The 20166-nt window shown below is 47.3% G+C and overlaps 1 protein-coding gene across 2 annotated transcripts in view; it reads right to left on the bottom strand.

Annotated features, from left to right (window-relative positions):
* SP4 (Sp4 transcription factor) overlaps positions 1 to 19905 on the bottom strand; it is a 64883-nt gene extending 44978 nt beyond the window's left edge. The window contains exons 1-3 of one of the 2 annotated variants that reach the window (XM_038771982.1): positions 19654 to 19905; positions 19126 to 19241; positions 16179 to 17721 (exon numbers count right to left, since the gene is read on the bottom strand). In XM_038771982.1, coding sequence (XP_038627910.1) covers positions 16179 to 17721; positions 19126 to 19241; positions 19654 to 19660 — 1666 coding nt within the window. In that variant the 5' untranslated portion in view covers positions 19661 to 19905. The remainder of the gene's footprint in view (positions 1 to 16178; positions 17722 to 19125; positions 19242 to 19653) is intronic. The other variant, XM_038771991.1, reaches the window with a different exon arrangement.
* Positions 19906 to 20166: the final 261 nt, after the last annotated feature.

Genomic DNA, 20166 nt, shown 5'->3' with positions numbered 1-20166 from the left:
TACACAGAGGTCACAATCTTAATCCCCATTTTACAGATGAGGGAACTGAAGCACAGAGAAGTTAACTGACTGGCCCAAGGTCATACAGCAGACAAGTGGCAGAGCCAGAATAAGAACCCAGGTTTTTTTGATTCCTAGGCTCATGCTCCGTCTACTAGGCCACACTGCTTCCCTAAATACCACTGACTGGTCGAAACAGGCTTACACATGATATTGCAACTGGTTTTCTGTTTTCTGTTGTGAGATCAACCAGAAGTCACTTTATTTCAGATAGTGCTGACAGCACTTGTATATATTTGTATATATGTATTTGTATATGTATATATGTTTGTACAGATTTATTGCTCTATTTATTTTACTTGTACATATTTACTATTCTATTTATTTTGTTAATGATGTGCATCTAGCTTTACTTCTATTTATTCTGATGACTTGACACCTGTCCACATATTTTGTTTTGTTGTCTGTCTCCCCCTTCTAGACTGTGAGCCCATTGTTGGGTAGGGACCATCTCTATATGTTGCCAACTTGTACTTCCCAAGCTTTTAGTATTCATTCATTCAATCATATTTATTGAGCGCTTACTGTGTGCAGAGCACTGTGCTAAGCGCTTGGGAAGTACAAGTTGGCACCATATAGAGACAGTCCCTACCCACCAGCAGGCTCACATTTGTTCATGTTGAAAAAGGGCCACAGTCATCAAAATAGTATTGTAAGGATTCATGGTAGGAGCAATAGTAGGAGTAATCACATTTTTGAATTTTTCCACTGGGTGCTAAGCATTTAGGAAATCAAGCATCAGTAAATCCCATATTCCCTGTTTACAGGGTGCTTACATACTATTCATTCGTTCATTCATTCAATTGCATTTATTGAATGCTTACTGTGTGCAAAGCACTGTACTAAGCGCTTGGGAGAGTACAATACAACGATAAATGGGATACAGTCCCCGCTCACAATGAGCTAGTGGGCAATACAGAGATTCAGTGTTTACGAGCAGAGTAATCAAAATAAATAATTGAATGCATGTGATTTTTCAGGAGAACCATGCTTAGACAATCCTTGGGAGTTTAGTTAGGATTGGTGATGAGAGACAGGTCAAGGAAGATATACGTCACACCAAGGATTTGTGGATGCCTTCGAGATTCTACTGAATTTACACATTTATTTCCAAGGTGAGAGATAGAACAATGACCAATATGGAGGTCTTCCTTTTCTCCTTTTCGAGCTGATAATCCAATGGAAGTATCTACCGTTTAATCAAACTAAGATGATGTTAGTATGTCAGAAAGAGTAAGAATTTCTGCAAGTACTCAGATGTTGTTGCTGGTAATAAGTGTTTGAAAGTTATGTTCTTCAGAACCCAGAAATACATTAAGTACAGAGCGAGGGCTAAGGACTTATTTCATTTAAATAATAAAAATCAAGGCAATCAAAAAGGATTTAGGTCTGTCGAAGAGAGCGAAGACTTACTACAGTGCTCTGCACACAGTAAGCGCTCAATGAATATGACAACGAATGAATGAATGGTTTAGTGGTCATGATGTGCTCTCCTGCATCCTTCCGGACTGGTTCACAGTTCAGGGCAGCCTGACACTGCTCCATTAACAGCTTTCCTTCCAGGAGCAGAGGCAATCCTATCCCCGACCAGCCTGGCAAATAGGAGATCAAGGAGTGGAAGCTGAGGAGGAGCCAGATAGAGTGAAGCCCTAGAGTCCACTCCCAGTCGGCCAGGAAAGCTGACAGTAGGGTACCAGAGACAGAATCTGGGATAGGACTAGTAGAATGGGATTACTTTTATTCAAGTTGCTTGACGCAGTATTAGCTTTACTTATGGGCAACTGAGAAGCTGAAAAAAGACTCAGTTGGGCTTAGAGGAAACACCCTATAAACGTGATCTGGTGTACAACTCATTTTCAGGGAGAGGACTGTAAAATCCTGAGAAACGGGATGTCCTTACGCCATGCGGGCTTCGCAATCCCTCTCTTCCCATGTAGATTCATTCACCTTCTCCCTGGCTGTTGGAAACTTGCTAAGTTCCAGCTCATCGAGCCTACCTTTACCCTCTAACTCCCTCCCCGCAACAGACACCCCACTTTGAGAACTGCGTCCACAAATAATAAGAGTCCATCTGGAAAGGAGCGAACCAGGGAATTCACAAACCTGCTCCCAGCTTTATCCCACCATGGGAGGGGTCAAGAGCCAAGTACAGCTCAGAAATGGGGACCCAGACCAAGTTCCTCATACTATCCCCACCATCGCCCAGTTCCCACTACTTCCCAGGGACGAGAACTGGATGGATCAAAAAAGCATTTCCTTAACATTCTCTACTTCCCCTAAACTATCCCATGAGTCCATCTCCTAACCCTGTGTCTACCCTAGTGCATCCTTATGATCACGGGACTGCTTATCATGTGCCTGGTACTGAACGATGTGTTGCCATAGATACAAGATAGTCGGGTTGAAGCTCAGTCGAGTGAGAATGGGTACTTAATAAGCATCATAACCATCCACTATCTTCACTGTCAAAGTACCTATTAACCCACTTTCTGACTTCAGCCCTGAGCTGGGATTGTCTCCAATGGGATTGGGTGACTGGTTAGCCTGGGGGCCCCTTTTCCCATTTGCCAACAGACACCTCTCCCTCCAGCGATTAGGCTTCGAGGGAGGGGAGAAGGCCGTTAAGAGGTGGAAGGGCGGCTGCTTCCTACCATGCCTCCTATCAGATTATGCGTCGGCCACAGATGCATTCATTCAGTAACCGTTCAGACCACAGTTCCCAGAAAAGCGCCATTTAGAGGGGGCTGGCTATATCAATCAGTCATACTTATTGAGCACTTTCTATATGGGCAGCACTGTACTAAGCACTTGGGAAAGCACACTAGACCCATTAGCAGACAAATTCACTGCCCATAATGAGCTTGATGTCTAGGCCATACCCGAGCCAGGTTCCCACTGATCAAAGTGCAGCTGCTGTACTGACCTCGTTTTGTCCATCCTATCAAGCAGAGTGTTTACTGAGTGTTCACTGTTGCAGCGCAATACACTGAGTGCTTGGGAGAGTGCCACAGGATTAATAGACATGATCCCTACCCTCGAGAAGATTGCAATCTCACAGCGTTGGTCTAAAGCAGGTTCCGGACAGTATCTCTGTTCTCTAAAAGCAAACAGCTCCATTCTAACAGCTCCAATTCAGAGAGACAAATGAAACACAGACAACTGCAATGTTGAAAAAGTACATATTGTGTTCCCCCCAAAAGACTTAAGTGACTTATCGAAAGGACCCTTCTAGACTGTGAGCCCGTTGCTGGGTTGGGACCATCTCTATATGTTGCTACCTTGTACTTCCCAAGCGCTTAGTACAGTGCTCTGCACACAGTCAGCGCTCAATAAATACAACTGAATGAATGAATGAATGTTGGCCATCTCAACTGAAGGGAAGCAGCATCGTCTAGTGGGAAGACCACAGGCCTAGGAGTCAGAGGACTTGGTTCCAATCCCAGCTCTGCCATTTGTCTACTGTGATCTTGGGCAAGTCACTTAGCTTCTCCGTACCTCAGTTTCCTCAGCTGAAAAATGGGGATGAACTACCAGTGTTTCCGTTTCCTCCTACTTAGATTATGAGCTCCATGTGGGCCAGGGACTATGTGTCAATCTACCCCACAGCTTGGAACAGTGCTTGACACATAGCAAACGCTTAATGACAAGAAAAAGAAGAAAAAAGAAGAAGATGAAGTCTCTATCACCTCATCTATCTTTATATCGATAGTCAGTGTGCCTGCTAATTCTGTGATAACGTTTGGCACTGTGCTGCCAATCTAGGCTCTTGGTTGTGTGTACGGCTTCCCTGATGCAGGCTGGGACATTACCAGGGTTTTCTTTAGGTTTCTCATCAGTCAGACCCCTAGTGCATGGCTGATTTGATGAAGGCAGATAATCATTTTCATGTCCTCTTGGATACGTGCCTCAAAGCACAGCCATCTGCAAGCAGCCATTGTTGAACTGTTGTCTCTAGGACTGTGGGTGATGGTTCAAGTCTGTTGAGGTGGAAGAACTTCCTAGAAGAGCAGAAGTATATTCTAACACCTGCATCGAGACCTCTCGTCATATCTTCCAACGGCGGTGGTCCCAAAGACACCACATCTGACTGCTTGACCAGTTTCATCAGCGCTGCTTACTGGCTACGGGCGACATCAAATGGCAAGGTAGGATCACAAACCAAGTCGTACGATGAAATCAGCTTCCCAGCATTGCAGCTGTAGGGGTGTGTGCACACACAATAGCGCTAAAAGTGCTTTTTTTTTGCTGAGATGGCCAGAGCAGTGAAAATGAGTGAGGGAAATCCTCCTGGAGGAGGATTTTGAAAATGGGGACAGCTGTGATCTGGCAGATTTGGAGAGGCAGGGAGTCCTAACTAGAGAGAGGGGCATAAGTGATGGGTAAGTGATGGCTTGAGATGGGGAGAGTCAAGAGTGAGTCATGCCTCTGAGAAGAGGGGGATTTCCCTCCGCCTCTTGGTCACACAGTTCCTGCTTCTCATCTGCGGGCTGACCTCCCTTTAAATTATACTGGAGGAGCAGGGAGACGGAGCAGTGGACTCTTGTGTACAGACAGCACTGGGTTTTGGGAAACTCACAGCACTACTCTCCATGAACAATTACGTGCTCCTAGACATATACACAAGGGTACACCAACCAATAGTACTTACTGAGAGAGAAGACAACAGAGTTAGAAGACAAAATCCTTGCCCTCAGGGAGCTTATGCTCATGCGGGGTAAAACGGCACTTACACATAAGTCTCTCCTCTTTCAGTCATTCACAGAGGAAGAGAAGACTCTTGCCAAATGCATATGTTGAGATGCCCCACCGTATTCATCGAATGCTTTCTACGTGCAGAGCGCTACACTGAGCGCTTAGAAGAATACAAGATAACAGAGACAGTTTATCAACGTGTCCCCTGCTCTTCGGAACAATGTTTCTTCACATGATGGCCATTTTTGCAGAAATTAATGTAATTACATGTATCTAAGTGGTTTTTATAAACATATATAATCTGAATATTTAAGGCATTTTTACAGAATTCTCCTGAGAAAGTTTTCTTCTTTTTCTCCCTAGACCACATTTAACCCCTTCCCTTTCAGAAAACGACGGGGCTATTCCCTCTCGGGTAACATCAAAGTTACAAAAGTTCATTATTTCAAAGTCTGTAATGTTCTGTCTCTGGGAATATATAACCAGAGATTTCTAACCAACCATTTTGTGCAGAATGTTACAAGTTGATGGTCCCAATTTTCCAAGAAAACGAGAAACCAGGGTGGAAACAGAATTGCTTGCCAGAGAAAGACTGACCCCTCTCCTCTTCTACCCTAGGCTTCCTTCTATTTCCTAGACCATGGAATATTTGGACCTAGAGCAGATAATAATAATAAAACGATAATAATGAAATGCTTTTGGTGCTCTTAGGACTAGAATCCAAGTCTCTGGATTGCCAAAGCAGTACTTTTCTAAGCACTGGGGAGGATACAAGCAAATCAGGTTGGACAAAGTTCAGACGGGAGAATTTATGAAATCTTTTATGCTATTTTTCATAGCCACAATCAGTCACCTATCTGCAGCACTTCTTCCAACCTAGCACCACCATTTTCCCTCCAGAAGTCCTTGCAGGATGCTGAGGAAACAGGTGCAAGTGGAAGCCAAGAAAAAAGTTTAAGATCAATAGGAGGGATACTCAGAGGTCAACAAGGAATAGTGCTTCCCAATCCAGTCCATACTTCATTCTGCTGCCCAGATCATTTTTCTACAAAAACGTTCAGACTGTGTTTTCCCACTTCTCAAAAACCTCCAGTGGTTGCCCATCCACCTCTGCATCAAACAGAAACTACTTACCATTGGCTTTAAAGTACTCAATCACCTTGCTCACTCCTACCTCACCTCACTGCTCTCCTACTACAACCCAGTACTCACACTTCGCTTCTCTAACACCAACCTACTCACCGTAGTACCTCGATCTCGTCTATCTTGCCACCGACCTCTTGCCCACATCCTGCCACTGGCCTGGAACTCCCTCCCTTTTCATATCTGACATTTACTCCCCCCACTTTCAAAGACTTACTGAAGGCACATCTCCTCCAAGAGGCCTTCCCTAAGCTCTCATTTCCTCTTCTCCCACTCCCTTTTGTGTCACCCTGATTTGCTCCCCTTATTTACCCCTCTATCAGTCCCACAGCATTTGTTAATGCCTCTGTAATTTATTTATATTATTATCTGCCTCCCTTCTAGACTGTAAGGTCATTGTAGGCAGGGAATGTGTCTACCAACTCTGTTACATTGTTTTACTGTACTCTCCTAAGTGCTTAGTTCAGTGTTCTGCATACACTAGGCACTCAATAAATATGATTGACTGATAACAGGGACCTAGAGGAAGTGACATGATGACTCCCCTGCATCTCCAACCACTTTCCTCCAACCTCTATCCCTGGGCAATCTGGTCACAAAACAGGCAGGCATCACCAGAAACACAGAAAAGGCCACCGCAGACATTTTCTGAAGGAGATTAGGCAGGAGCCCAAATAAACACCAGCAGTCTACTCCCTTCCTTCTAACCTTGGGGCTGGGGGAAGAGAACTGAGAAGCTTCTTCCAAACCCAGTGCTTTCAAAAAGCTAGTGCACAGTAAGAATGGAGACAGTCTAGTTTCTGAAGACAACTGCATTGTAATGGGTTGAGTCCAGGAACCACCCCCGACAGGGATGGTTATAAATAAAAACTGTAACCAAGTCGGTTCATTCACCAAACTAGACTTCAAATCTAAATAAAACAAGGGCCCAGGTCCACCGATGACAGAAGCTAAATTCACGATAAAGATGCTAAGGTACCAAACATGCATCATTCAATACCAGATGAGCCTTTGGGCTTCAGTCAAGAAAGCTCTCCAGAGCCACAGGGCCACAAACACTCATATAAGCAACAAAGGAGAAAAGTAAGGAAACCGCCCCCCTCCCTTCCTTACAATTGGGAATTGAGAAGGCCATTCTGGAAGGGTGACAGATTTCGACAAGGCATCTAGGACCACTTGTTCCTGCCCTTGTCTTATGCTGTCGAGTGGTCTCCGACCCATAGCGACGTCATGGACACATCTCTCCCAGAACGCCCCACCTCCATCTGAAATCGCTCTGCTAGTGTATTCATAGAGTTTCCTTGATAAAAATATGGAAGTGGTTTACCATTTCCTCCTTCCGTACACTTGAGTCTCCACCCTCGACTCTCCCCCACGCCGCTGCTGCCCAGCACAGGTGAGCCCTACAACCCTGAAAACATACTGGGACAAGAAAAGCTGCTCCCGGAAAGCACCCGTGGCTTTGATCAGATACCTGCAGACCTAAGTTAGCTGTGGGTTAAACGGAAGAAACAGTTACCCCAGAGATAAGGCTACCTATGACCACTCACTTCTACTACAGCCCTGCGGCAGGTGCAGAGGACAAAGCGCTGATCCGGGAATCAAGAGACCTGGATTCTAATCCTACCCTGCCTGCTGGGGCAATACCATCAGGGAAGGCTTTAACGTAAGAGCACCAGAAGGCATTTCACAAGTTGAGCAGGCCCAACGGGAATTCAGAATTCTGGAAATTCTAGGACTAGGTAATGTGGACGGCAAAGACGGCAGTGGCTACCAAGCCAGCCCTCTGCTGTGCGATGGCAGACAATTGGCACTGTTGTGGGAAGTAAATGCTGTACAGACAAAATTTTACAAGTGTTGGAAATTGGATGCGCTTCTGCCCGCCTACTTGGTCGCTGCATTCTGGGCTATAGAGGGAACCAGACAGGCGGGAAAGGAACCACACAGTCACGAAAGAGAGTGTGAGTGGAGCTGCAGGAACCATTATTACAATAATTAGTCCCTTCACGTTGGTTCTTGGTCCTGGTGCGAATCCATTATTGGAGGCATCCAGATGGAGGCAGCAGCTCAACGACAGTAGAGGTAAAGGCCAGAACCTTGGAGGAAAAGGCATGAGATCTCTGGGCCATTTTCCCCAAGGCCACCCCTGCCAGCAGGGCAATTAACAGAAGTGAGAGGCCCAGTCCGGAGCGGCCTAACGGAAACAGCACGGGCCTGGGAATCAAAGGAACTGGGTTCTAATCCCTGCTCTGTCACTTGTCTGCTGTGTGACCTTGATTGGACAAGTCGCTTCACTTCTCTGTGCCTCCGTTTCCTCAATTGTAAAATGAGGATTCAACACCCGTTCTCCCTCCTACTTTGACAGGAAATCCCACGTGGGACAAGAACTCTGTCCAACCTGATTACCTTGTACCTACTCTGGTGTTTAGCACAGTGCTTGGCAGAAAGCACTTAAATATCACGATTTTTACTTTTATTCTCTGAACCAAATGTGGCTCAGAGGGGAGTGGGACATGGAGGGCGAAGCACTGAAAACTGCCACGGGGCCCTCGGGCTGAAGGCGGGGGCCCTACCCAACACCCCACAACGGAACGGTCATTACCTCACAACGGCCCTGCACGTAGCGTGGCTGCCCTGCACATAGCGTGGCTCAGTGTAAAGAGCCCGGGCTTTGGAGTCAGAGGTCATGGGTTCGAATCCCCGCTCCGCCAACTGTCAGCTGTGTGACTTTGGGCAGTTAGAGAAGCAGCGTGGTGCAGTGGAAAGAGCCTGGGCTTTGGAGTCAGAGATCATGGGTTCAAATCCCGGCTCCACCACTTGTCAGCTGTGTGACTTTGGGCAAGTCACTTCACTTCTCTGGGCCTCAGTTACCTCATCTGTAAAATGGGGATGAAGACTGTGAGCCCCCCGTGGGACAACCTGATCACCTTGTAACCTCCCCAGCACTTAGAACAGTGCTTTGCACATAGTAAGTGCTTAATAAATGCCATTATTATTATTACAACCTACCTAAGAGCGGCCCCAGATGGCATTGGCCCAGTAGGCTCCAACCAGCCCACTGCTGCTGGCAGGAGGAAGAGCCAGCCGGCCACCACCAGCAGGCAGGCTACACGGGAGTAAGCCAGAAGGCCACAGACCCGTTCCCTGCCTTCGCAGTCCAGTGTGGGACACAGTCCACGCTGCCCCAGTCCACTCTGTGCTGTCTGAATGGAGGAATCCTCGGCCCATTCTGTCCAAGGAGGGAGCTCACACTGGTCCGTGGGCAAGAATCCGCTTCCACTCTGGGGGCTTCAGAATTGGCGGGTCTTTGAAGCTGGGAGGGAAGGACTCGCACGTCCCCTGAGACTCACGGAGGGAGAGGGGTAAGAAGGGCTCTTGCTTCCTAGAAAAGCAGCATGGTTTGATGGAAAGAACACAGGCTTGGGAGTCAGAGGACGTGGGTTCTAATCCCGGGTCCGCCACTTGTCTGCTGTGTAAACTTGGGCAAGCTATTTAACTTCTCTGTGCCTGTTACCTCATCTGTAAAATGGGGATGAAGACTGCGAGCCCCACGTGGGACAACCTGATTACCTTGTATCTACCCCAGCACTTAGAACAGTGCTTGACACATACTAAGCGCTTAACAAATACCATAATTATTATTATTATTATTCCATTGGTGGATCTGGGCAGCAAGGAAGAGGCCACCCTGCTGCTGCCCCTGCCTGGTCATGAGGGCACTGCCCTTTAGCTTATCTGAGGAAAAGATAGAGGATGGAAGGAAAGAAAAGGGGGAAAAGAGAAACCTATGCTGTGGGCAGTATGTGTCATGCTGCCTCTTCTTCCCCTTCCCTGCTGCCATAAGAGCTGTCACTCTGAAGCAGTCAGATGATGTAATGATGTCATGTGGGTGGGCCCCATAAAATGGAGTAGCTATGGGGTCTCAAAAGCAGGGGGAGGGCAAGGAAAGAAACAAAACACTTTAAGTTTTGGGTTCACCAATAAGCTATGTCAATAGGTGTTAAAGCTGTGTGAAGGGTCCCTGTGCAGCAGCTGCCGGAACGTTTTATTCAGTTTGGCTCTTGTGGGCCAAAAGGCTGCTGATCCCTCCCAGAAGGGCCAACCCTCTGGGCAATGATGCCTCTGGTATCCCACTACACTCGATACCCGAGTCCTCCGGTGACCAAACTCAGATTCCGTATTTGATCCACTCCTCTACTACACCACTCAACTCCCGACCCCCAAAAGAAAAAGCCAAGATCTTCAATCTGGCTGGAGACTGGCCCTCGTGGGCTAACGGGCCATCGCAGCAAGTCAGAGAAGATGCAGTTTAACTCCAGATTCCCTATTCCTCTTCCCTCACACGAAGTGCTTAGTACAGTGCTCTGCACATAGTAAGCGCTGAATAAATACGATTGATGAAAGTCCAAAATGACCGTCCCAGATAGAGAAGAGAGACTGAAGGGTGTGCCGTCATTCATTTATTCAATCGTACTTACTGAACGCTTACTGGATGCAAACCACTGTACCGAACATTTGGAGAGTACAATACAACAACAAACGGGACACTATCCCTGCCCACAGTGAGCTCACGGTCTAGATGTGAATGTGTACCCTGGGCCCCAACTTTCCCACTGGAGCTCACCATCAGTACTTCCTGGGCAGCTACTGAATACTAAGCAACACCGAGCACTGTATGAGGCACTTTGGAGCATATAATAGGAGAAACAGTCTTTGCCAAAATAATTGGGAGGGGCAGGGATTGTGTCTCCTTATTCTACTGAACTCGCCCAAACAGTGATCTGCACACAGTATGCATTCTATAAATACTGCTGACTGATGAGAGCAGTCCACCTAGCCCTCCTCATCTTGAGGACAGACACACTCCAAGAATTGGATCAGCGTGATATGGTACCTCATGAAAAGGAATGCACACTCCAGTGCTCTGTTGTCCTCTGCAAGTCAGAAGATGGACCAGGAACATCAGCAGAGATCTGCCAGGCCAGAACTACTGTAGGCAAAAATCGCTCAGAGTGGGAATTCCACACAAAAGGGGGATACTTCAAAAGGAGACCATCTGGTGACAAAGGAGAGAACACAAGGCTCCAATCGCCATGGGCCAAAATTAGAAAATGCACTCAACACACCCTGGGGGTCTGTGTTTGTTTTCTCCCAACTTCCCCTTAGATCCCACACCCTAGTAAGACTCAAAAAAGGAACGAGACAGCATGAAGCTAGATTCTAGTACTGCCTTCTGGCTCCAACGGCCCCCATGACCACAGAAGCGGCAGCAACGCCTTCCCCTGAAGATGTAACAAAGTGATTTTCAGAGTGTTCAGATCTCCTGAGTCCTGGCCTGAAAGCAGTCTCCCTCATCATTGCCACGGAGAGGTAAGGAACTGACAGACTGAGGTATCAGGTCAAGTGTTTAGAACAGTGCTTTGCACATAGTAAGCGCTTAATAAATGCCATCATCATCATCATTATTATTATTACAAGTGTTGGTAATCTGCAAACCAGGAATCAAAACAGCCTACTCAAGTGAAAAAAGCTTCACTGTTGCCCCAAGACATTCTGAAGCACCAAATTCATCCCAGTTCAAAGTCAATCAAGAGGAAAAAGGCTGAGAAAGCTGCTGGTTGAACAGCTCTATCAGCTTTTCACTTCCTGGTTCACATCAAGGAGCAACCATAGGTTAGATTTCCCCAAGGAAGGTTTCGGAGTCTAAAACCCCTGAGACAAAAGCCGTTGATTCTCCAGAACATCACAGAGGTTCTCTAACTGCTACCTCACAGCCCATCTGAGTGGACAAAGCGACAGTCCTCTAGACTGTGAGCTCCTTATGGGTGGGGAACGTGACTATCTCCCAACTCTGTTGTATTCTACTCTCTCAAGCATCTAGTACAGTGTTCTGCGGACAGTAAGTGCTCAATAAATACCACCGATAGACTAAAAGCATAATGGTTGCTCAAACACATCACCTGGCAAGTAGCAATCACTGTAGCCCACAAAAATAACATATAAAGGCACTGGTCGTATGCCGGCCTTTGGCAAACTTCATGACAAACCTGGGCCTCCTTCCAAAATCATATTTCTACCTACATTGCTATTAAAGCGCCACATAAATCAAGATCGGGACCGGTATTAATTGAGCACCTACATGCAAAAGGCCAAATAAGACACTTGGGAGAATGCAATAATGGGATGAGACACGAGAGGAGGAGGAGGAGAAGAAGAAGAACTACCTTTCTTCCCAACCCAGGCAGAGCCAGGAAGGCCATCCTATTTTCTAGGCTTTAAAAGGGTCCTGGTCCAATCTCTGCCATTCTAGCCAACTCTTTCAGTCTTTTAACTCAATTCTACATAGCCATTAGTCTTGAGGAGATTTCCCAAGGGCACCAAGACTGCGGCCTCCTATTGTACTACACGGGACAAACAGACCACTCTATCTGCGACTGCACTTTCTCAGTAGTGACCAGCATCTGCAAAGTGACCACAAGGACAACATCCTCTGAGTCACGGGCTACTTTGTAGCCAAACAATCAAGAAAGAAATCAACACAGGATTATGAAAAAACATCACGCTGAAGTAAGAATTTTTATGCATGAAAAGAAAATGATTAAACTGGGAAACTGACAAATATTGATATGTTTATTAATAAATACTAATTAGTGGTATTTGTTAAGCACTTACTATGTGCCAGGGACTGTTCTAAGTGCTGGGGGAGATACAAGCAAATCGGGTTGGACAGAGTCCCTGTCCCTTATGGGACTCACAGTCTTAACACCCATTTTACAGATGAGGTAACTGAGGCCCAGAGAAGTGAAGGGACTTGCCCTAGGTCACACAGCAGATAAGTAGCAAAGAAAGCAGTAGAACCCAGGTCCGTCTGATTCCCAGACCCATGCTCTCTCCATTTGCCACGCAGAAAAAAAACCCAAAATTAAACTTTTCTAAGAAACAATAAACATCAACACAAGTAAACATAAACAAAAGGTATCTTTAGTAGACACTATCCCTTTCTTCCTTGATGTTCCTGAAACTTCGTCCCTTGACGAAGTTCTTAATTTAATTTAATTTAAATTCTTAAATTTACTCCTCACCATTATTCTTCACCTCTGTTCCTCCTGGTAACCTGAACCCCTCCCTAAATCTCCCCATTTATAATTTATTATTATGGCACTTGTTAAGCACTTATTACGGGCCATGCCCTATACCAAGTGCTGGGGTAGATACAAGATAACCAGATGGCTAGCAGCTAACTGCCATTTTTCAGATGAAGAAATTGAGGCACAGAGAAGTGACTTACCCAAGGTCCCACAGGTAAGAAGGTAATAACAATAATTCAGATGGTATTTGTTAAGTGCTTATTGTGTTCCACGCATTGTTCTAGTGGAAGCTAGGACAAAAAACCTGGTCCTCTTGAATAACAGGTCCATGCTCTTTCCACTAGGCTATACCGCTTCCTTCCCTCCTCATTAGTGTCATCCCTCAAAATGCCTTTCCACAACCCAACTTCCAAACCCAACCCAAACCCTACCCTTAAGCAGCACTAACAGTTCTTCCCATAACAGGCATATGGGAACTATGGGTGTTTCTTCATCCGCTGATACATAAAGTGTAGTGGTTACATTTCTCATGACTAGCAAAAAAATTAAGCTACTTAATTCCTGGCTTATACAAACTTATGAATAGTGGCCACCGATGCTCTAAATACTTAAGAGTAAGAAGTCATTCAGAAGGATGAGGAATTACCATTTTAAAACACTAAATTGCAAAAGAAAGCAGTACTAAACCATAGCATTACGATGAGATCCAATAAATATGATGGGAACAAATACTCCCAAGGGGCCAAAAAGCTCTAACATGGAATACGAGAAATTAAGGATCGAGCTGATCTTTCGAAGGGTTGGGCCTGGGTGTCAATATGCCCCCAGGAACTGGTTCTGAAAGGAGCCACACTTTCATGTTGGGGGTGGAGGGGGCTAGAGGGGCCTTAAAAGGGCAGAAAGTCACCATTTTAGAGTTTTTCCATCTTTGTTGAAAATGTCAGGCCTCGTCAGAGACCTAAGACGAGTGGGACTGGAAGTTCTACTCCAAATCTGTCAGGCCCTCAGCATCATGGAGTTGGCAACTAAGTATGGCACCCCTTGTTCCTACCACAATCCAGTGGCTGCCTCCCTCCTCTGTTGGGTGTTCCCCTCCCAACTTCAGGATTCTGGATTCCTTCACTTTCCCACAGGAACCGCTGTCCATTAAAGCAGCCTCCAAACCCAGTCAGTTGCCCCATCTTCTCTCAGCAAGAAGAGTCCTGCCTAGGGCGCTAAGTCTCATTTCAGGAATCATCAAGAATGTTTTTTCTTAATTTTTATTCTTTGCTTTGAGAACCACACTAAGACATTATTATTTCCAGGAAAGTTCAGCAGCTGAATAATGTGGTTACACAAAAGTCATCTTCCTTCTCATCAACTCTCTCAGATATACCTGTAGTGAGTGAGGCATACGTTAAGAGTCATCTAGTGCCTTCAGGGGACCCCTGTGATTGTAAAACCAAGTACACCAAAACATTAAAATTTTTACATAGCACGTGTCATCAGACCTGGCAATCCAAGAATTAATGATCATCATCATCATCAATCGTATTTATTGAGCGCTTACATGTGCAGAGCACTGTACTAAGCGCTTGGGAAGTACAAATTGGCAACATATAGAGACAGTCCTTACCCAACAGTGGGCTCACAGTTTAAAAGGGGTGAATGATGAATTGAGAAAGGAGCCTCCAAGATTAACTTTAGGCCTGCATATTCCTGCCTAGACATATTCCTGCCTAGACTCTTTAAACATCACAATCTTTCCTGGAATACTCAACCGTTCCAAAAGGATCCACATCAAGTTTGCAGGTTTAGTAAGGACACAATCAAGGCTAGTTGAGACTCTGAACTTCAGTGAGCCTTGTGAGACTGCATTGGTACTAACAGTAGGCCTTACCCGCTCAAAGTACCGTTAACTTTTGATTGAGAATATTAATCTAGGAGTTGGATGGCAATCAAAATTTCAACCCCAGTTCTCTTGAGCTCAGAGAGCCCTATAGGAAAATCTCCATTTTTAAAAAACAAAATGTAGTCTAGTAGCGTGTCATAAAAAGAGAGGAACATGATCGAGATCACTGAATTCACATAATTTTTGCTCACCACGTCTCGAGGAAGATTGCAGAACAGAAACTCCAAGCAACGTTGAGGGTTGTTGTAAGAAAAAAAAACTGCAGGTAATGATATATTAAGGAACTGATACACCTCTATCATGAATCAATCTCTACCACATTTCAAGAGACTTAAGGAGAGACCCAAGTCCCCCCCCTCTCTGGGACGTAAAACGACAAAACACCACTGAAACGAGTTCTCCGTGAATCAAGAGTTGGAAAATCTATTTTGGAGATTCTACCGCCACTATTTTGGGTCTGTCCCACTGTTTTACTGATGAAGTTTCAAAACGCTGTGTAAATAACTTTTGTCAGAAAAGTCACACAAGTAAATTTTAAAAGGGTTCACCTGAATTTATAACATCTTCCCACTTCCCATTTCCAATTTGAGTATTAAAATCTCAAGACGCGACCAAAGTAGTGAAAGACGTTTCCAATACTTTAATACCACAATTACACAGCACAAAAACAAAGGTACAGATACTTTATTCAATCCCGATAACGCTCCACCACCTACCCTTCACTGTTTCTGCTTACTTTAATGACTGCCCCTTCCCTGTTTTTGACTAGAAACTCAACAGTTAAACTTAACACAAGTTGGACTGAGGATACAATTTTTTTTTTTTACTAAAGTTAAAACGTAACTAACGGAAAATGAGAGCATTGACAACATTCACATAATACATTATTGCAGTACAACATCTACTGTTAAATAAACTCACTCCCCAACCCAGAAGACACTGTATTCGTAAGTTGAAAGTTGGCCGTCCACGAAACGCTAGCCTTTTCATTCCGGGCGAGGTAGATGGCAAATATATGCTCCATTCTGACTGAAGAAATATTCTAAGACTGAACTAGGCACACTACACGGTTTTTAGTTCAATTTTCAAGCTTTTTTGTTTGCTTCCTCACTGACGATTATCAGCTCCCCTCGGGTCTACGTCAAACCTAAGAGTTCAGTCAAAGCATCAGTGACCCACGCAATGAATAAAACCGTTCAAGAAAGAAATCTGAATCTCTTAAAAAGACACCTCCCCCAAAACCAAACCGAACCGAAACAAAACAAAACGAAACAAAAAGGCCAACCAAAAAGAGGACGACTTACCTGCAACACTAGTGATCGTAACGGGAACTCCCTGCACTTGCACGCCCGCAGCCCCCAGGTTGGCGACGCTGACCGTTTGAAGGTTAGGCACCGACGCGAGCTGAGCGGTGCTCAGTGTAATCGGGGTCCCAGCCACGGCCACGGGGGCGATCTGGGCAAGAGTCGTGCCACCGCTCGAAGACACGGGGGTGATGGTTAGCTGCTGCGGTAGCCCGGCGTTTTGAACTTGCAGATTTGGAAGGCTCTGAATATTCTGAACCTGCACGGTCTGCCAGCTGATCTGCCCCGACGGGGTTAAGGTCGGAGCCCTGATGAGCACCTGAGTGGGACTTACGGCCTGGAGCTGAACGTTCTGCAGAGGCTGTTGCTGAATGGTCTGGATGGTCTGGCCCGACTGAAGCTGAAATGACTGCGGGGGGATGGCCTGGATAATCTGCTGCTGGGGCTGCTGGATTTGGATCTGCTGTAAGATCGGCTGGCCCACGATCTGCACCTGTTGGAGGGGGTTGGACGGATCCTGCGCGTTCTGTAGTCCGTTAGGCTGGAGCGGACTGGAGTTCTGGGCTTCGGACTCGGCGGCGGGGGTCTGAGCCTCTTCGACGGTTCGCTCGGAGCTGCTGGTCGAGGTGCTCGCGTACTGGCCCGCGTCTGCCGAACTCACCAGCGTGTCGCTGCTGGTCAGAGACGTGGCAGCGGTGGTGGTGCAGGTGGAAGAGGAGGAAGGAGATTCCGGCATAGTACTGGCCGCGGCCGTGGTCGTCGGGGTGCTGGACGCCAACTGATTCCCATTGGAAGTCCCACTCTCGGCAGGCTGGGCCACCTGGCCAGACCCCCCACCTCCCGCGGCTACGTTGTTTATGACGGGCAAAGCTAAAGTCACTCCTCCGATGTTTATCGGTAACGTGGTCACGACCTGAGCCTGAGTACCGGGGATAGTCTGCAACTGCAGCGGTATGGAGACCCCAGACCGAATCTGGACTGGGACGGCCTGATTCGCCAAGTTTTGGGCGACGATGCTTCCGGAGGCGGTCCGGTTCGCAGCGGTCAGGATAGCTTGATTATTCCCCGCGGGAATGAGTTGGATCTGACCCTGCAAGTCCTGGAGAGACGTAGCATTGGCCGGATTGATTTGAAGCTGCTGACCTTCCACGGACTGAAGCTGCGGAATCACTTGGTACTGCACGCTCCCACCCGGATTCTGCACTTGGATGACTTGGAACTGCCCGGGGGTCGAAGAATTGGCCGATTTCGTTTTCGTCGGGGACGCACTCCCGTTGTTGCTGCTGGTTGAACTGGACGAGCTTGCCGGCTGGGCGGCGTTGCTTTCTTTTGAAGCAGGGGGAGCGGCAGCAACAAGTTGCCAAGCATTTCCGGCGAGTTGAGTTGTGACCAGTTCTAATTGCTGAGGTTGATTTTGAAGCTGAACCAATCCTTGGCTTGGATCTATAATAATCTGCTGCTGTCCAGTTGCTTGATTTTCACCAGGAGTCCCTATTTTGCTGCACGTGGCTGCCAGTAAAGCCAGAGGAGAAGGCTGAGAGTCCTACCCACAGAAGGGGATGGGGGTTGGGGGTGGGGAGAAGGGAAGAAGAGGGAGGAGAAGAGGGGAAAAAAAAGTGGGCAGGATTAGTGGAAGCCAGTAGGTGGGGTTTTTTTTCTATTTTTGACAGCTTTAAGCGTCCAAGTCACTCAGGAAGCCACTGAAATTGAAGAGTAATTTGAGTAAGCCAATAAGAGATCAGAGAGGCACGAATGAGGAAGTGGATCCTTCTCTATGACGGCCTTTAAAACTGAAATTACTTAAAACTTTTTTATCAGGTACTATCCAAAGCTATTTATTATCCCTCGCTTTAACTGTGCTCCTCCGAAGTGGTCGTCTTGGTACATTCCGATTTCCTGGTGCATCCTTCTCTATGAAGGCCTTTAAAACTGAAATCACTTAAAAACTTTTTTATCAGGTACTATCCCAAGCTATTAACTGTAATTATCCCTCTCTTTAACTGTGCTCCTCCGAAGTGGTCGTCTTGGTACATTCTGATTTCCTGGTGTATCCTTCTCTATGAAGGCCTTTAAAACTGAAATCACTTAAAAACTTTTTTATCAGGTACTATCCCAAGCTATTTATTATCCCTCTCTTTAACTGTGCTCCTCTGAAGTGGTCGTCTATGGTACATTCTGATTTCCTGGTGCGTCCTTCTCTATGAAGACCTTTAAAACTGAAATTAATTAAAACTTTTTTTATCATCAGGTACTATCCAAAGCTATTTATTATCCCTCGCTTTCACTGTGCTCCTCCTTAGTGGTCATCTTGGTACATTCTGATTTCCTGGTGTATCCTTCTCTATGAAGGCCTTTAAAACTGAAATCACTTAAAAACTTTTTTATCAGGTACTATCCAGAGCTATTTATTATCCCTCTCTTTAACTGCGCTCCTCCGAAGTGGTCGTCTTGGTACATTCTGATTTCCTGGTGTATCCTTCTCCATGAAGGCCTTTAAAACTGAAATCGCTTAAAAACTTTTTTATCAGGTACTACCCAAAGCTATTTATCATCCCTCGCTTCAACCGCGCTCCTCCGAAGTGGTCGTCTTGGTACATTCTGATTTCCTGGTTCATCCTCCTCTACGAAGACCTTTAAAACTGAAATCACTTAAAACTTTTTTTTATCATCAGGTACTACCCACAGCTATTTATCATCCCTCGCTTCAACCGGGCTCCTCCGAAGTAGTCGTCTTGGTACATTCTGATTTCCTGGTGTACATTTAAAGGACAAGGAATGCTAAATGTGTGAGAACGCTTGCTGTTTTTCCAATTCATAGCCCTTCCCCAGTCCCCTAAAGGAGTTTTAAAATACATAGTTTTTAAAATAACCACTCTGGAGCGTCGAGAGGACCTCTCCTCGCTCAAATCCTAATGTTACCGGGGGAGGAGGTGGGATTTGTTTTTACCTGGGAGCCTGAGGTTTTGGGTTTTTTATTGTTATTCTCTGGCTCGGAGGTTTTCCCTCCTTCCGTGGCCATCGCCGCCGCCGCCGCCGCCTCCTCCTCCTCCTCCTTCTTCTGATCTGCAACAAATCCCCCCCCCGCATCCGACAGGTTAAGATGATTATTCTCATCGTCGTCGTGGTGATTCGGCTGCCCCCCCCCCCCCCCCGCCGCCCCCAACGCGAACCTCCCCGATACCCGGGTGGGGACCCGGGGGAGGAGGAGGGAGGGAAGGCAGGAAAGAGGGAGGGGGATCGCACCAAAACGTGGTTTGAAACCCGACCCATCGGCTCCAGAGCAACACCCAGAAGGAGGTTGTTCCCTCTCAGCCATGGAGACAAAACAGGGCCCTCCCTCCTTCCCTCCCTCCCTCCCTCCCCGCCTCCTCCTCCTCCCGCTCCCCCGAAAGCATCTCGGCGTGGGCCCCCGCGGGGGCAAGGGAAGGAGGGAGGCGGCCCTGGGAGGCCGACGGGGGGGGAGGAGAATACGTACCGCTCATCCCGCATCAACGGGGGGGGAGCCGCAGCCGGAGAGCCGGGCCTGGTCGGAGGGAGGGAGGGAGGGACGGCCGGTGGGACGGCCGGTGGGAGGGCGGCTGGGCGGGAGGGGGTGAGGCCGGTCCCGCCCGCTCTGCCCGGCCGGGGCCCGCCCTTGGTGGGTCGGAGGAGGCTGGGGCCGGCGGAGGCTGTGCCTGGTTTTCGGCGAATGGCGGCCGCTGGGCTGTGGCGTAGCAGCTCTTCTCTCCGCCCGAGCCCGGCCGAGGCGCCCTTGATTGACAGCGGCGGCGCCGAGCGGCCAGGCCTCGCTCCCCTCCCCTCCCGCGCCGCCTTCTCCCCGCCCTTCTCGCCCGCTCATTGGCGGCCACCGCCTCCTCTCCTCCTCCTCTTTCCCCTCCTCCTCCTCCTCTTCTTTCTCCTCCTCTTTCTCCTCCTTCCGGGGCCTCCCCGCGCCTTTTCCTTTCCTGCCCGTCCCCTCCTCCGCTGTCTTTCTGCCTCCCTCTCCCGC

Source organism: Tachyglossus aculeatus, chromosome 2, assembly GCF_015852505.1.
Source record: "Tachyglossus aculeatus isolate mTacAcu1 chromosome 2, mTacAcu1.pri, whole genome shotgun sequence".
NCBI classification, from domain to species: domain Eukaryota; kingdom Metazoa; phylum Chordata; class Mammalia; order Monotremata; family Tachyglossidae; genus Tachyglossus; species Tachyglossus aculeatus.
This window is presented reverse-complemented; position numbering and strand designations above follow the sequence as displayed.